This window comes from Melitaea cinxia, chromosome 27 (assembly GCF_905220565.1).
Source record: "Melitaea cinxia chromosome 27, ilMelCinx1.1, whole genome shotgun sequence".
Classification (NCBI taxonomy): Eukaryota; Metazoa; Arthropoda; class Insecta; order Lepidoptera; family Nymphalidae; genus Melitaea; species Melitaea cinxia.
In genome coordinates, this window is record NC_059420.1 from 1,590,588 (window position 1) to 1,604,110 (window position 13,523).

General features: G+C 36.0%; 1 protein-coding gene across 1 annotated transcript in view; it reads left to right on the forward strand.

Moving 5' to 3' along the window:
• Positions 1–733: 733 nt before the first annotated feature.
• Positions 734–13,523, forward strand: part of LOC123667090 (mannosyl-oligosaccharide glucosidase) — a 37,927-nt gene continuing 25,137 nt past the window's right edge. The window contains exons 1-4 of the mRNA XM_045601079.1: positions 734–1,049; positions 6,462–6,613; positions 8,769–8,946; positions 10,041–10,197. Of these exons, the coding sequence (XP_045457035.1) occupies positions 828–1,049; positions 6,462–6,613; positions 8,769–8,946; positions 10,041–10,197 (709 nt within the window). The 5' untranslated portion in view covers positions 734–827. The remainder of the gene's footprint in view (positions 1,050–6,461; positions 6,614–8,768; positions 8,947–10,040; positions 10,198–13,523) is intronic.

Here is a 13,523-nt window from a genome sequence, read left to right on the forward strand (position 1 = left end):
CGTGATCTTTGGCGACAAACCTTGTTAAGAAAAGGATCTTGGTATGCTCAGATAAATCAAGATATTGGAAAAAGTCCTTGGTTTACTAAATCGCATCAACATAGAAGCAGAAAATATTATACAATACTATGCCGCTTGAGATTTGGACATTGCAGATTTAATGCACATTTGAATCGTATGCGTATCATCTCATCGCCCGTTTGCCCACATTGCACCAACAACTCTACACAGTCTTTAGATCACATATTTTTTGAATGCTCCGCTTTTAATCTGGAACGCCTCTTATTTATAGCCAACTTGTTATCAACTTCTGGACCAAAAAATGTCCCGCGCAATACACAAGATTTATTGACTAATTTGGATAACTATACTAGTATATTTGAATTTATTTGCAATACTATCAATGATATTTGAAACAGGATCAGGACCTTCATTCATCGGATGTGAAATTTTATTTTGATATTTCAGGCTTCGGCCTATTACAGACTTGGTTTCGACCTCGCCTATCACTTATAGACAAAGAAGAGTAGACGAAAATATGAAATTTCAGACTTGGTTTCGGCCTTACTCTACCAGTCATCGAATCAGAAGAACAATAAAGTTACTTCAGACTTGGCTCCGGCCTTTTGATATATCAGAACGAAACTTACAAATTCAGACTAGGCTGTATGGATTATAGTCCTTTGCCTTTCCCTATTGGGGATAAATTTTAAAACAACAACAACAGTTATTGACGTTTGCTTATAGCGAACGCCGTACAGCGTACACGGCATTACAACTTTACAACAGAATTTGAATACAAATTCCTAGTTTAATGGTTCAGCATAATGGTTAAGCACAGAAAGACGACCGTTCAGTATAGACATGGAAATAATAACGAATCTAGTTCGAGTTCGGGTGCGAGCGAGAGTTCCATCGCTAGCCGGACGTTTCACCTGTTATCTATATGGAAGACTGGTGTTGGAGTGATGTGCTTTGTTATAGCTGTTTACGTGGGCACTTTGGGCTACCTGGAGACGAGAGTAAACACGCCGCTCGACGAGGAAAAGGTATGAAAAAGCAGTTGCAAAAAGCCATTGTATACTGTTTGTTTTGTCTTTTATAAATGAGAAATTCATTGTATTCTAAATGTGTATTGTTTAATAAAACAGTTAAGCTGTATTCCTAATATCGTTTGAATGTAACACCCTTAACTGTATTCATAAGTTTCGAAATAATTTATAGCTGTTGTTGAAAGGGTTTTGCTATTTTTTTTTTTCTTTTTATTGGGCTATTACAACAGTACATTATTAGTATTGCATACTAGTAGACTAAATATATGACTAGACTGTTGGCACAGTTTGTAGAGGCCTTGCTTTCAACTCCGCGGGTTGTAGGTTTAATTCCCGCTTGAGTCTGGATGTAATATATGTATTTATATATGTATTATTTCCATGTATATTTATCAAACAAAAAAATTGCTATAACAGTCGGCTGTTATCTGTAATGCAAGTATTAAGTTGCTTAGGATAGAAACACACAAAAGTGTATGTTATAGGATATTTAAAAAAAAATGAATACCACTTCTATTTTCCACTGATAACTGGAAAGAAAACAAATTGTAAGATTTTTTTTGTCACTAGGTCGGCAAACAAGCGTACGGCTCACCTGATGGTAAGCGATTACCGTAACTTATAGACGCCAGCAACACCAGAAGCATCGCAAGCGCGTTACCGACCCAATCCCCAATCCCCCAGTAGCTCTGGTCACCTTACTCACCAACAGGAACACAATACTGCTTGAAAACAGTATTATTTAGCTATGATCTTCTGTAAGGTCGAGGTGCTACCCCAGTCGGGCTGCTCCATATTTTGAGCAGGAAATTCCTGCTGTGCCCTACCTCAGTTAATACTTGATAGGACTATACTTGATAGACTGACAAGACAATAGTAATAATAAAAAATTAATGTAGTAATATTTTTAAAGTTGCCGTACAAACTATCTTGTGCTAAGTGCTCAAACTATAAGTGCTAGCACACATTGCCATATTTATTGTATTAAAAATTGATAAAAAGAAATTATTAATATTAAACAAAAAAATTTACATCTGTTTAAATATTTATTTTTTGCTAAGTATTATGTCAGTACTATTCACAAATTAAGTCAAGAAAAAAATATTTTTTTCGTCACTAACAATTTATACTAAGCTAACTCATAAAAGTGTACTTTACAATAGAGGCTTATAAAAGGGAAAACGTGATACCTTTTATATTAATTAAGAAACTTATTTGAAATTTGGTATCTTTAATAGTTAATTTATTCATTGCAATTTCAAAGCACATTTTATCAAGTTCACATTAAAAAAACCAACATATCAAAAATTCGATTTGGTGTGGTATAAATTGTTGGTGTCGATTTGATACCTTTCTGCTGAGATTAGTAATAATGTGACATTTTACTGCTTACTTAACTGTTAGATTATGTAGCCTTTCTAACTTATATACGGCTACATTCACACCACAGATACTTGTTTGATACTCCTCTTGTTAAGCAAAAGTACAAAAAAACGTACCTTTATACACTAAAGCTTTTATAATCAATACTAAAACACAAGCATCAAAGCATCGACCCTTTCAGCTGCTCGATAAGTATACAAGAGGAGTGTATGGCGGAACTTGATGGATTTTTTTTGTCTTTTTTATTACATACTAGCCTTTTATAAATTTTGGATTAGCCAACCAAAGTTATTATTATAAATAAATAAACGCTTCATACTCAACGGATATCCCATAGGATTATCTCCTGTGTCGGGGTCCGGAAACACACACAATACACAAGCACAAACGCCCAGACCACGGCAAACATCTCTATGGCCAATACAAATCGCTAGTGACTATAAACATCGTCGGAACTGCAAAATCGCATTATTTATTTATTTATTTATTTATATACACTTTAGCACACCAACACAAAAGTAAAATAAGTTTAATTAGGTAAAAAAATAAATAATAAATTTGCATTAGTTGCAACAGGCGGCCTTATCGCTAAAGCAGCGATTTCTTCCAGGCAACCTTTGGGCAGAGGACTAGAATTGATTGTTATTGGGGATATGGGCGCAAAATAAGTGCTATCAGTCATAAACATAAGTATATATTATATGTATTCATACATACACATATACATACATATGCCTACAAATACACCTACACAAATACACACATATACACGTAAACATAAGTATATATTATATATATTCATACATACACATATACATACATATACCTACAAATACACCTACACAAATACACACATATACACGTACACAAATACCTACAAAAACACATAATATTTTGATAACAAAGAAGAATACATACACAGAGAAAAAAATAAATTGATAAACGAATAAATAAGTAAAAAATAAAAATAAAATAATATTACGATGACAAGTACATTGCCTTAGTTAGCCTCTTGAATGATTCCAATGTTTGAGCTCGTCTTATAGTTAGCGGCAACGAATTCCAGAGACGACAGGCTTCAACAGTGAAAGATTTAGAGTAAAAGGTTGAAGAATGATATGGAATCTTTAGGATGAGGTTATTATCAGAGCGGAGAGATCTTTCGTGAGTATCACTAAGAAATTCGAAGCGATTTTTTAGATAGGAAGGTGTTAGAGGATTAAATAGAATTGAGTAAAGGAGAGACAGAATGTGAGTATTCCTGCGAAGTCGGATAGGTAGCCACTTGAGCTGTTTGCGAAATTCTGAAACATGGTCATATTTACGTAAACCAAATATGAACCGAATACAGAGATTTTGTAAGCGCTCCAGTTTATTTAATTGTTCCTCATTTAAATTAACAAAACTAGTATCAGCATAGTCAAGAATCGGTAAAAGGAGAGTCTGTGCAAGCATAACCTTAGTGGGAATGGGAAGAAAGTTGCTTAACCTTCTCAGAGACCCAATTGCTGCAAACAGTTTTTTGCTTATAAAGTTTATTTGGTGTATCCAAGATAGGTGTTTGTCAAAAATAATACCAAGATTTTTCACTTGATCGCTTATCGGTATACGTATTTCGTCAACAATCACTGACGGGACCTGTGACCAGATAATGCGTGATATTAATTTCTGGCTACCAATGACAATAACTTGCGTCTTTAAAGGATTGATTTTTAAACCAAATGATTTACTCCAATTTTGTATATTCATAAGATCCTCATTCAGTAAATTAATACATTTAGGCAGATCACTAAGAGAAGTTTGCGAGTAGATTTGGAGGTCATCCGCATACAAATGGTAGAGAGAGTTAATGTGCTTAGTGACAGAAGAAATAAAAAGAGAAAATAATACAGGGGACAACACGCCACCTTGCGGCACGCCAGCATTAATTGTATAATAATTAGAGGAGTATCCCTCAACATGTATGCGTTGCTGACGACCACACAAGTAAGATTGGAACCAGTCAGTCACCTCAGCAGACATGTTCAGAGAACGAAGTACGGCAAGTAGTATGTCAAAATCAACAGTATTAAAAGCATTACTGAAGTCTAGTAATGTTAGCACCGTGACAAGTTGATTGTCCATACCAGCTCTGATGTCGTCCGTTATTTTAATTAAAGCAGTAGCCGTACTATGACCACGGCGGAAACCAGACTGAAAAGGATTAAGAAGGTTGTGTCTAGAAAGGAAAGGAGTCATTTGTTGATAAATAAGACGTTCAAAGACTTTTGACAGAAATGGAAGAATAGAAATTGGCCGAAAATCGGAATTATTTTTATATATTTCATAAAACGTTCCCAAATAACCAAGTCTATCATCAGCTGAAGAGAATTTTTTTATTTTATGCCTATATTATTTAGTTGTGGTACTTCTGACAAATCAGTACCTATTAGTCTTAACCCATTAAAAATGTAACAAGTGACTTTTCTCATATTTACACATTAAATACTGGCTAGTAATAATATCAAACATAAATAGCTGTACAGCATTACTTTAAAATTTCATGATTCTGGTTAAAATAAGTAAAAAGATACACGCAATTTACACTTTGAACCGCTCTCCTGTAAAGTTGCTGTTTTTCACATCTGACGTTTTTAATAGTCATGGACGAAATGTTTGCCAAATGGAGGGATCGAACCCGCAACCGCCAGTGCAACAGCCACAGTCCTGTGACCATTGCGCCAACGCGTCATCAAATGTATCGTCGTCAAATTATTAATATCATGTTGTAATAGTTTTGAATTTTTTATATTTTCTTATTTTCCTCAAATTTTTATTATTTTGCTCCAAATTGTTTTGCAAACTACACTATTGTTTTGATTCTGGAAAAGGAGATAATTCAATTCAAATATAAATCGTTAATGCTGTGTGGTTACAGCATTAAAGAATATAGCCACCCCTTCTCTTCCCGTGGGTGTCGTATATGGCGACTAAGGGATAACACAGTTCCAGTACCACCTTGAAACTTATAAACCCGAGCGTCTTCGGTGCGACAAAGCCAGCCCTGCGGTCACCAACCCGCCTGCCCAGCGTGGTGACTATGGGCAAACCACATGAGTTCACGCCGATTCTGGCGTGAACTTGTGGATGCCTATTTCCAGTAGTGGACTGCGCAAGGCTGCTGTGATGATGGTTATAAATAGTTAAGTCAATAAATAAAACTTTGAAAAATGAGATCTTTGCATGTATTGATTAAAAATATGAATATGTCTCATGGCAAAAAGATGCTAAGTAACTAATATATTGAACATTAAATATAGTACAATTTTCTAACAAATCACATGAGTTGCTTTCTTATTTATTGCACATTGTGAAAAGTTCAAATATATGTACTTATCTCCTTTTTCCTTAACACCATTTCCCATAGATTTATCAGTGAAAACTTCTAATATAATAAAGCTGAAGAGTTTGTTTATTTGTTCTATTTGAACGCGCTAATCTCAGAAATGACTGGGCCAATTTGAAAAATTCTTACAGTGTTAGATAGCCCATTTATCGAGAAATGATATAGACTTTTTTTTCAAATGAACGCATGTGAAATCTCGTGGCACAGCTAGTAAATAATAATTGTGTTTGATCGAAAACAAAAAAACCGACTTCAATTACATCGACGAGTAATACAATGTAAGTAGACGAAAAATAGTCAAGTAAATACGCGCTATTATAAATAACTTAAAAAGTACCTATCGAAATCTCGATTAATATTAAACGAGAGCACATGACAAACGTCACCTTTCAATTAAAAAAGGATCATCGAAATCGGTCCACTCAGTAAAAAATGACGAGTAACACAAAAAAAAAAAATCAATTTTATTGAGAACTTCCTCCTTTTATTGAAGCTGGTTAAAAATATATATTGAAGTATTATTAAAGTTGTTTCAAACTACATTACTAAAGCAAGTACTGCAGCGATGTGATAATTCTTTTTGAAATATAAATTTTACATAACTATGTAAAATTAATACTGTTTGTAATTGTATCTTTCAGGTAGTACAAGAGTCAGGACTCGCAGTGCCAGAGAGGTACTGGGGTACATACCGTCCCGGAGTGTACTTTGGTCTCAAGAGTCGAGAGCCACGGTCACCTGTGTTTGGTATTATGTGGTATGAGTTGGCTGCAGCAGCTCATAAGGGGATTAGGTAAGAAACTTGCCTATATATCAGCCGGATTTGTATTTATTTACTAGCTGACTCAACAGATATCGTACTGTGTGGCTACGGTACTAAAGAATATAGCCACCCCCTCTCTTCCCGTGGGTGTCGTAAGAGGCGACTAAGGGATAACACAGTTCCGCTACCACCTTGGAACTTAAAAGCCGACCGATGGCGGGATAACCATCCAACTGCTGGCTTTGAAATGCACACGCCGAAGACGGGCAGCAGCGTTTTCGGTGCGACAAAGCTAGTACTGCGGTCACCAACCCGCCTGCCCAGCGTGGTGACTATGGGCAAAACACACGATTTCACGTTATTTTTGGCGTGAACTTGTGGAGGCCTATGTCCAGCAGTGGACTGTATAGGCTGTAATGATAACTCAACAGATGTAGTCCTATCTCGTGAATTTTCAAATCATGATCATGATACAACTTGAACATCCCACTGTTGGGCATAGGCCTCTTTCTCCACGTAGGAGAAGGATTGGAGATAATTCCACCACGCTGCTCCACTGTGGTCTGTCGGATATGCTCCCCACTATGACTAAAGATTGCTATGGGGTATTTATGATAACAACCGCAGTACTATTATATGACTGTGTCTGGTTGTCTGTCTTCTATAAGGTTATGGCTCCCTGGTCGGACTTCTCTAGATTTTGTGCAGAATGTTACTTTGATTCTTTTTTTTTATGTATTTTCTGCATTATGGCAATCTGTTCGAAAACAATAAGCCACCCGTTTGGCTGGAACTACCCGATACTCTTACTGTTATCATCGAGAGCCAATCAATCGCTGAAAATTTCCAGCAAAGCCTCTTCTTGGCTCAGTCTAAGCTCTTTGATTCTAACTAAATATTATTTATTTATTTTTATTTTATACTTTATTGTACACCAGAAATATATTACAAACAAAGCATAAAGATTACAGACAGTGAAGTACAATGGGCGGACTTATGGCTAAGTAGCCATTTCTTCCAGACAACCCATAAATATATACTGAGTTAAGTCCATTAAGTAATACTATTGTGTCCTATGCACTTATATCCTGACATTGATAAAAGAAAATAATATTAAGGAATTTAAACAGATAATTGATGTTTGATCTCAAACAAAAAAATAAAATAAAAAAATAACCCGACTTCAATTTACAATCTAATGATGATTACAAGTGCTTTTGAAGCCTACTAGAATTAAAAAAATTACAATTTTTCTTCATGGTTTGTCTGGAAGAAATGGCTAATTAGCCATAAGTCCGCCCATTGTACTTCACTGCCTGTAATCTTTATGCTTTGTTTGTAATATATTTGTGGTGTACAATAAAGTATAAAATAATAAAATGATTTTGCATTTCCCCGAATTTATGTGTACATACTTTCGTTCCTTCTAGAGACGAGAGTGTTACGAGTCCGCTATTGCTATGGTGTCATGTTGATAAGTCAGTGATAGAATGATTTAATTATGATAATTGTATCAAAATCGGTGAATAGTAAAAAGTTATTATAACACAAGGAAAATACAGGTGAATTGAGAACTCTCTCCTTTGTTGTCGGTTAAATATATGTGCAAAAAGCTGTATTGTGGTAGACCGGGAGCACTAATTGCCCCCTAGTGGTAGCACTAAATTTCCCTAGTTAAGCTGCTCTAGATATTGAAGAAGATATTACTTGCTGTGTTACATAGAAAAAAAAAATATATATATATATATATATATATATATATATATATATATATATATATATATATATAATATAGAAGTATATGCTGTGTGGCTACAGCACCAAAGAATATAGCCACCCCCTCTCTTCCCGTGGGTGTCGTAAGAGGCGACTAAGGGATAACAAGGTTCCACTACCACCTTGGAACTTATGAAGCCGACCGATGGCGGGATAACTATCTAACCGCTGGCTTTGAAACACACAGGCCGAAGACGGGCAGCAGCGTCTTAGGTGCTACAAAGCCAGCCCTGCGGTCACCAACCCGCCTGCCCAGCGTGGTGACTATGGGCAACACACATGGGTGCACGAATTTTTGGCGCGAACTTGCGGAGGCCTATGTCCAGCAGTGGCCTGCAATAGGCTAGAATGATGATGATGATGATAGAAAATATCCTATTAATATAAATATCATGTTTTTATATTCCAGACACTGGTGCGAACAGAGTGACGATCTGCCGACATACGGATGGCTGAGGCATGACGGTGTCAACTTCGGGGAACAGCTTGTGTCCGACCCACCTCATGATATCCACACCTCCTTTATTACAACCCCTGGAGGGGAATACGGTGGACATTGGACTGCTCGTATTAATATCACTGTTTCGGTAAGATTTTGATTAACTTTTTTTTATATCGATATATTGGTAAACAAGTATACGGTCTGTTTTATGGTAAGCGGTCACCGTAGCCTTTCTTATTTGGCCTTTAATATTCCACTGCTGGGCATGTGCCTATTTCTCCGTATAGGAGAAGGATAGGATGAAGATCCACCACTGTGCTCCGCTGAGGGTTAGTGGATCTCTTTGAGGATTGGTAGGGAAACCCAAACAAGGACAGACACCCCGATTAGACACAATTATTCATACAAATACGAATATCAATTATAATTTTTTACGACACGTTATACAAATATCAATTATAATTTTTCATAGCGGTAACGGCGCTAGATTGCGACTTGCGCTGGCGGTTAGGATTGGCAAAATGCGATGCTTCTGGTGTTGCAGATGCCTATAAGCTACGGTAATCGCTTACCACCAGGCGAATTGTACGCTTGTTGTTGGATTCTTATTTTCATTGAAGACGAGAATAAAAACTTAATGATTGTTTTAATCAACATTAATAGTAATATTTTATTTATTTATTTTATTACAGACATAGTCCACAACATATACATAATATTATGAAGTTGGATTTTGTTTAATTATGTGAAGACGTTATATTCAGGTGTCTGGTTCGAATTTCTATTTACCGAGAAAGGCTAAATGCTATTTTTTACTTCAAATTAACAAGTGAAACCATAGAATACAGCTAGTATCATATAAATATTATCTTATGCTTCAGCCTGTAATATCCCACTACTGGGCATAGGCATAGGCCCCATGAAGGAGAAGGATCAGAGCTTAATCCACCACGCTGCTCCAATGTGGGTTATATTCCCTACTATGAGTAACGATCGCTATCAGGTGTACATGATAACAACCGGGACCGACGGCTTAACGTGCTCTCCGAGGCACGGTGGGGAGACCCACAAGGTCTGCACAAACACCCAGATCACGGCAAACACCTGTATGGCCAATACAAATGTTTTTGTCATGTGCGGGGATCGAACCCGCAACCGCCTATATAATGTGTAGATAATATATAAATATTTATATTTTAATCTTATCGCTTACCATGTCTAAATGTCTTTTATATCCAGGGTAAAGACAACACGCCGATTGTGTTGATCTGGTACGCAGCCTTGGACGAGTCGATGGGGCCAGATGAGCATTCGTTGCTCTGGGCTGAGCATGGGGCCATTCGGGGACATACTCCATCTCTGGGCAACTTTAAGGTGCACCTAGTGCCCTATTCAGGTGAGATCTTCTTTTCTATGGTGCCCTGGTACCCTGAAGTTAAAAAACACTTGCATGAATAAAATTTTTGGGGCCGCAATCCAGAACTAGAGAACTTTAAAGTGAATCTGGTGCCTTATTCATTTGAGATCTTCTGTTTTATGATGTCCTGGTACATCTTATTTGAACATACTTTAACCGAGGTAGGGCACAGAAGGAAATTTCCTGCTCAAAATGGACCTGCCTGACCGGGGTAGTAGTACCTTGACCTTACAGGTACACAGCTAAGTAATACTGCTTTCAAGTGTTGTGTTCCTGTTAGTGAGTAAGGTGACTAGAGCTCCTGGGGGAATTGGAGTGAGGGTCGGCAACGCGCTTGCGATGCTTCTGGTGTCGCACGCGTCTATGAGCTACGGTTATCGCTTACCATAAGGTGAGCCGTACGCTTGTTTCCGACAAGCTTAATATAAAAAAAAATACTCCGTAAATATTCTATTTATCATATACACTGTGTGTCAATAGGCTATTTGACTGGTTTTCAAAATCCATTTTATCTTATTAAGTAGATATTAAAAAACCCAGTAATAGCTTTTTTTTTAATTCTTGTACATATTTGCTGAAAAATATCAAACGAAAAGTACAACATTTAAATATCTCGCCAATACGCTATTTTGACAATATGGCGCTGCAACGGGGTCGGTGACGTCACTTGCCTGTAGTTTGATCTCGATCTCTTTGATCGAAAGTGTTATTATAATAGTGATTTATGTAATAAAATAAGTTACAAATGGTGTGCAGTTCCAAAATGTACGAATACGTCGATAAATACTCCATAAAAAACTATTCGTAAGTGTTCCAAAGAATGTCAAAGTGCCGAAAGTGGTTGCAACTTTCTCGGAGGGATCATTACATAGCGAATAGTACAAATATTTTCGCCTGGGAAGACCGTTTCGATGTAAGTAAACGTAATATTTATATATTTTTAATAATTTATTACATTCTGAATGTAAATAATTTGTATTGATTTGAAGTTATAATACCACTAATGTTTTTAACAGAATGTCTTGTGCAACTCACTTCACTGGTACAATATTGCTGTTTTCCATAATATTAATTACAAATTGTAACTACAGACTTACGATTTCAAAAAGTATTACACTTAAAGGTCCTGACAAACTTATTTGTTTGTATGGAAAATGACATGGCTAATTACTACCAGTACAAAATGGGTTTCAGCCAGAAAATAATTTTTTAAAGATGAAGTTTTGCCTTCTAAATATCATTGCCAACCAGATCGCATTAAAAGAATCGCATCTGCATTTGTCAAACGGCAAAGAATGGAACTTGTTAAATAAAGTGAAGATATTGAACAACCTATAATAAACAACGATGAGCCTACTGCTACTGCAATCGAAGCTTGTACAAAAAGTATGCAAACTTAGTCTCTACAGCATACTGAAATTATTTCTACGCTTCCAGAGTTTTATTCCAGTTAACTAAGACAGTAATATCATATAATTTCTAAATAATTTATAAATTAATTAATCCTTTTTTATTTCAGAATTATCCCAAAAATGTGAGAAAAGTATGTTAACAGAACCTGTTGTAATAGTTGAAAAATCAGTCCAGTGTCATTTTATAAATAAAATGCGTAAGAGAAGCAAGAGAGTGCAAACTAAGTCCCTAACAAGATACAGCTATTTCTCCTCTCAATACTACTGTTTTGTATAGTTATACTTCTCCATTGTAAATGAATTTATGCTTTTGCCAAAAAAGCCATCTGCATCTGGTGCTAATAATATAAAGAAAAGGATCAACTTCGTGGATGATGAAAAATCAGAGAGTGATGTATCTTTATGTAAAGAAAATCCTTTACAACAAGATCCTTCCTGACTTACAGCTACTCCATCAAAGGTGTCTGAATCCAGTACGAGCATTACATGGACAAATGAAGATGTTAAAAAATGAAATGTATGCAGAATACTTTGCACTTAATCATAAAAAAGCCAATGATGTATATTGGAATCCCTGTTGACTGCTATTTTTTAGTTCATTTAATACATAAACACACCCACATACCACATGAACATAATTATATTAATATGCTTGAAAAAAAAAATTAAATTAAATAGTACTTTTTCTGACCTTAAAGATAATTTTAGACTGTTTGTGTTAATTATTTTATATTTGGGAGTTTTAAATAAAACTATTCCATTCGGTGAAAAAATTAAAAAAAAAAAAACGTTTTTTTATTTTTTATTCCTGACACCAAGTCAATCAAAATTTTATAAAAAGATTCTATCATCGTTTAAAATATAACCTATAAAAATTATCGCTTGCGGTGATGTTCATCATTATTTTACTTTTTTATGATAAAATTTAAATTACCGCTGAACTGTCATTATACTTTGCTGTTTTGATAACCGATAACTGATTTTGATAATTCTTTTTTTGTTGGAAAGGAGATATCCCAAGTGTGGTACCACGATAAGGAAACTATAATCTGATGATGTAATCCCAGAGAAATCGAGGAAAACCCTCGAAAATCGTAGTGACGACTAGTGCGTTTGTTAATTTATTTGTCTACTTACGTTGTACGACACACTACTACTACAACTTATCGATATAATTGGAGTCGGTTTTTTTTCGTTTGCGAGCAAACACAATTATTTAGTTCCGAAGCAAAGAAATCGGAATTATTTTTGAAAAAGAATCCGACCATGATTGCGTCGACTTGGGGCAGGTTTCTGCTGTCTGCTTTTACAAAATCGTTGTCCATGATAAAGCTGACCGCAGTGCTGGCTTTGTCGCACCGAAGACGCTGCTGCCCGTCTTCGGCCTGTGTATTTCAAAGCTAGCAGTTGGATGGTTATCCCGCCACCGGTCGGCTTTTTAAGTTCCAATGTGGTAGTGGAACTGTGTTATCCCTTAGTCGCCTCTTACGACACCCACGGGAAGAGAGGGGGTGGGGTTCTTTAGTACCGTAGCCACACAGTACCCGTCTGCCCAGCGTGGTGACTATGGGCAAAACACATGAGTTCACGTTATTTTTGGCGTAAACTTATGGAGACCTATGTCCAGCAGTGGACTGTATAGGCTGTAATGATGATAATGATGATAAAGCTGACAGAATTTGTGTAATATTGCAAATAAATCACACAAAAACAATGGATAAAATAGGATATTGTTTTAAAACAAATTCGAAAGCATATAAACACAACAAGCAGGTAAATGCGGTTACAGGCAAATGGCGTCATCATAAACCCGACCAATCAGGAACGTTCTGTGTCACGTGACATACGCTTAAAAAATGAATTTGTATTTATTGATTTGTAAATTAATTGATT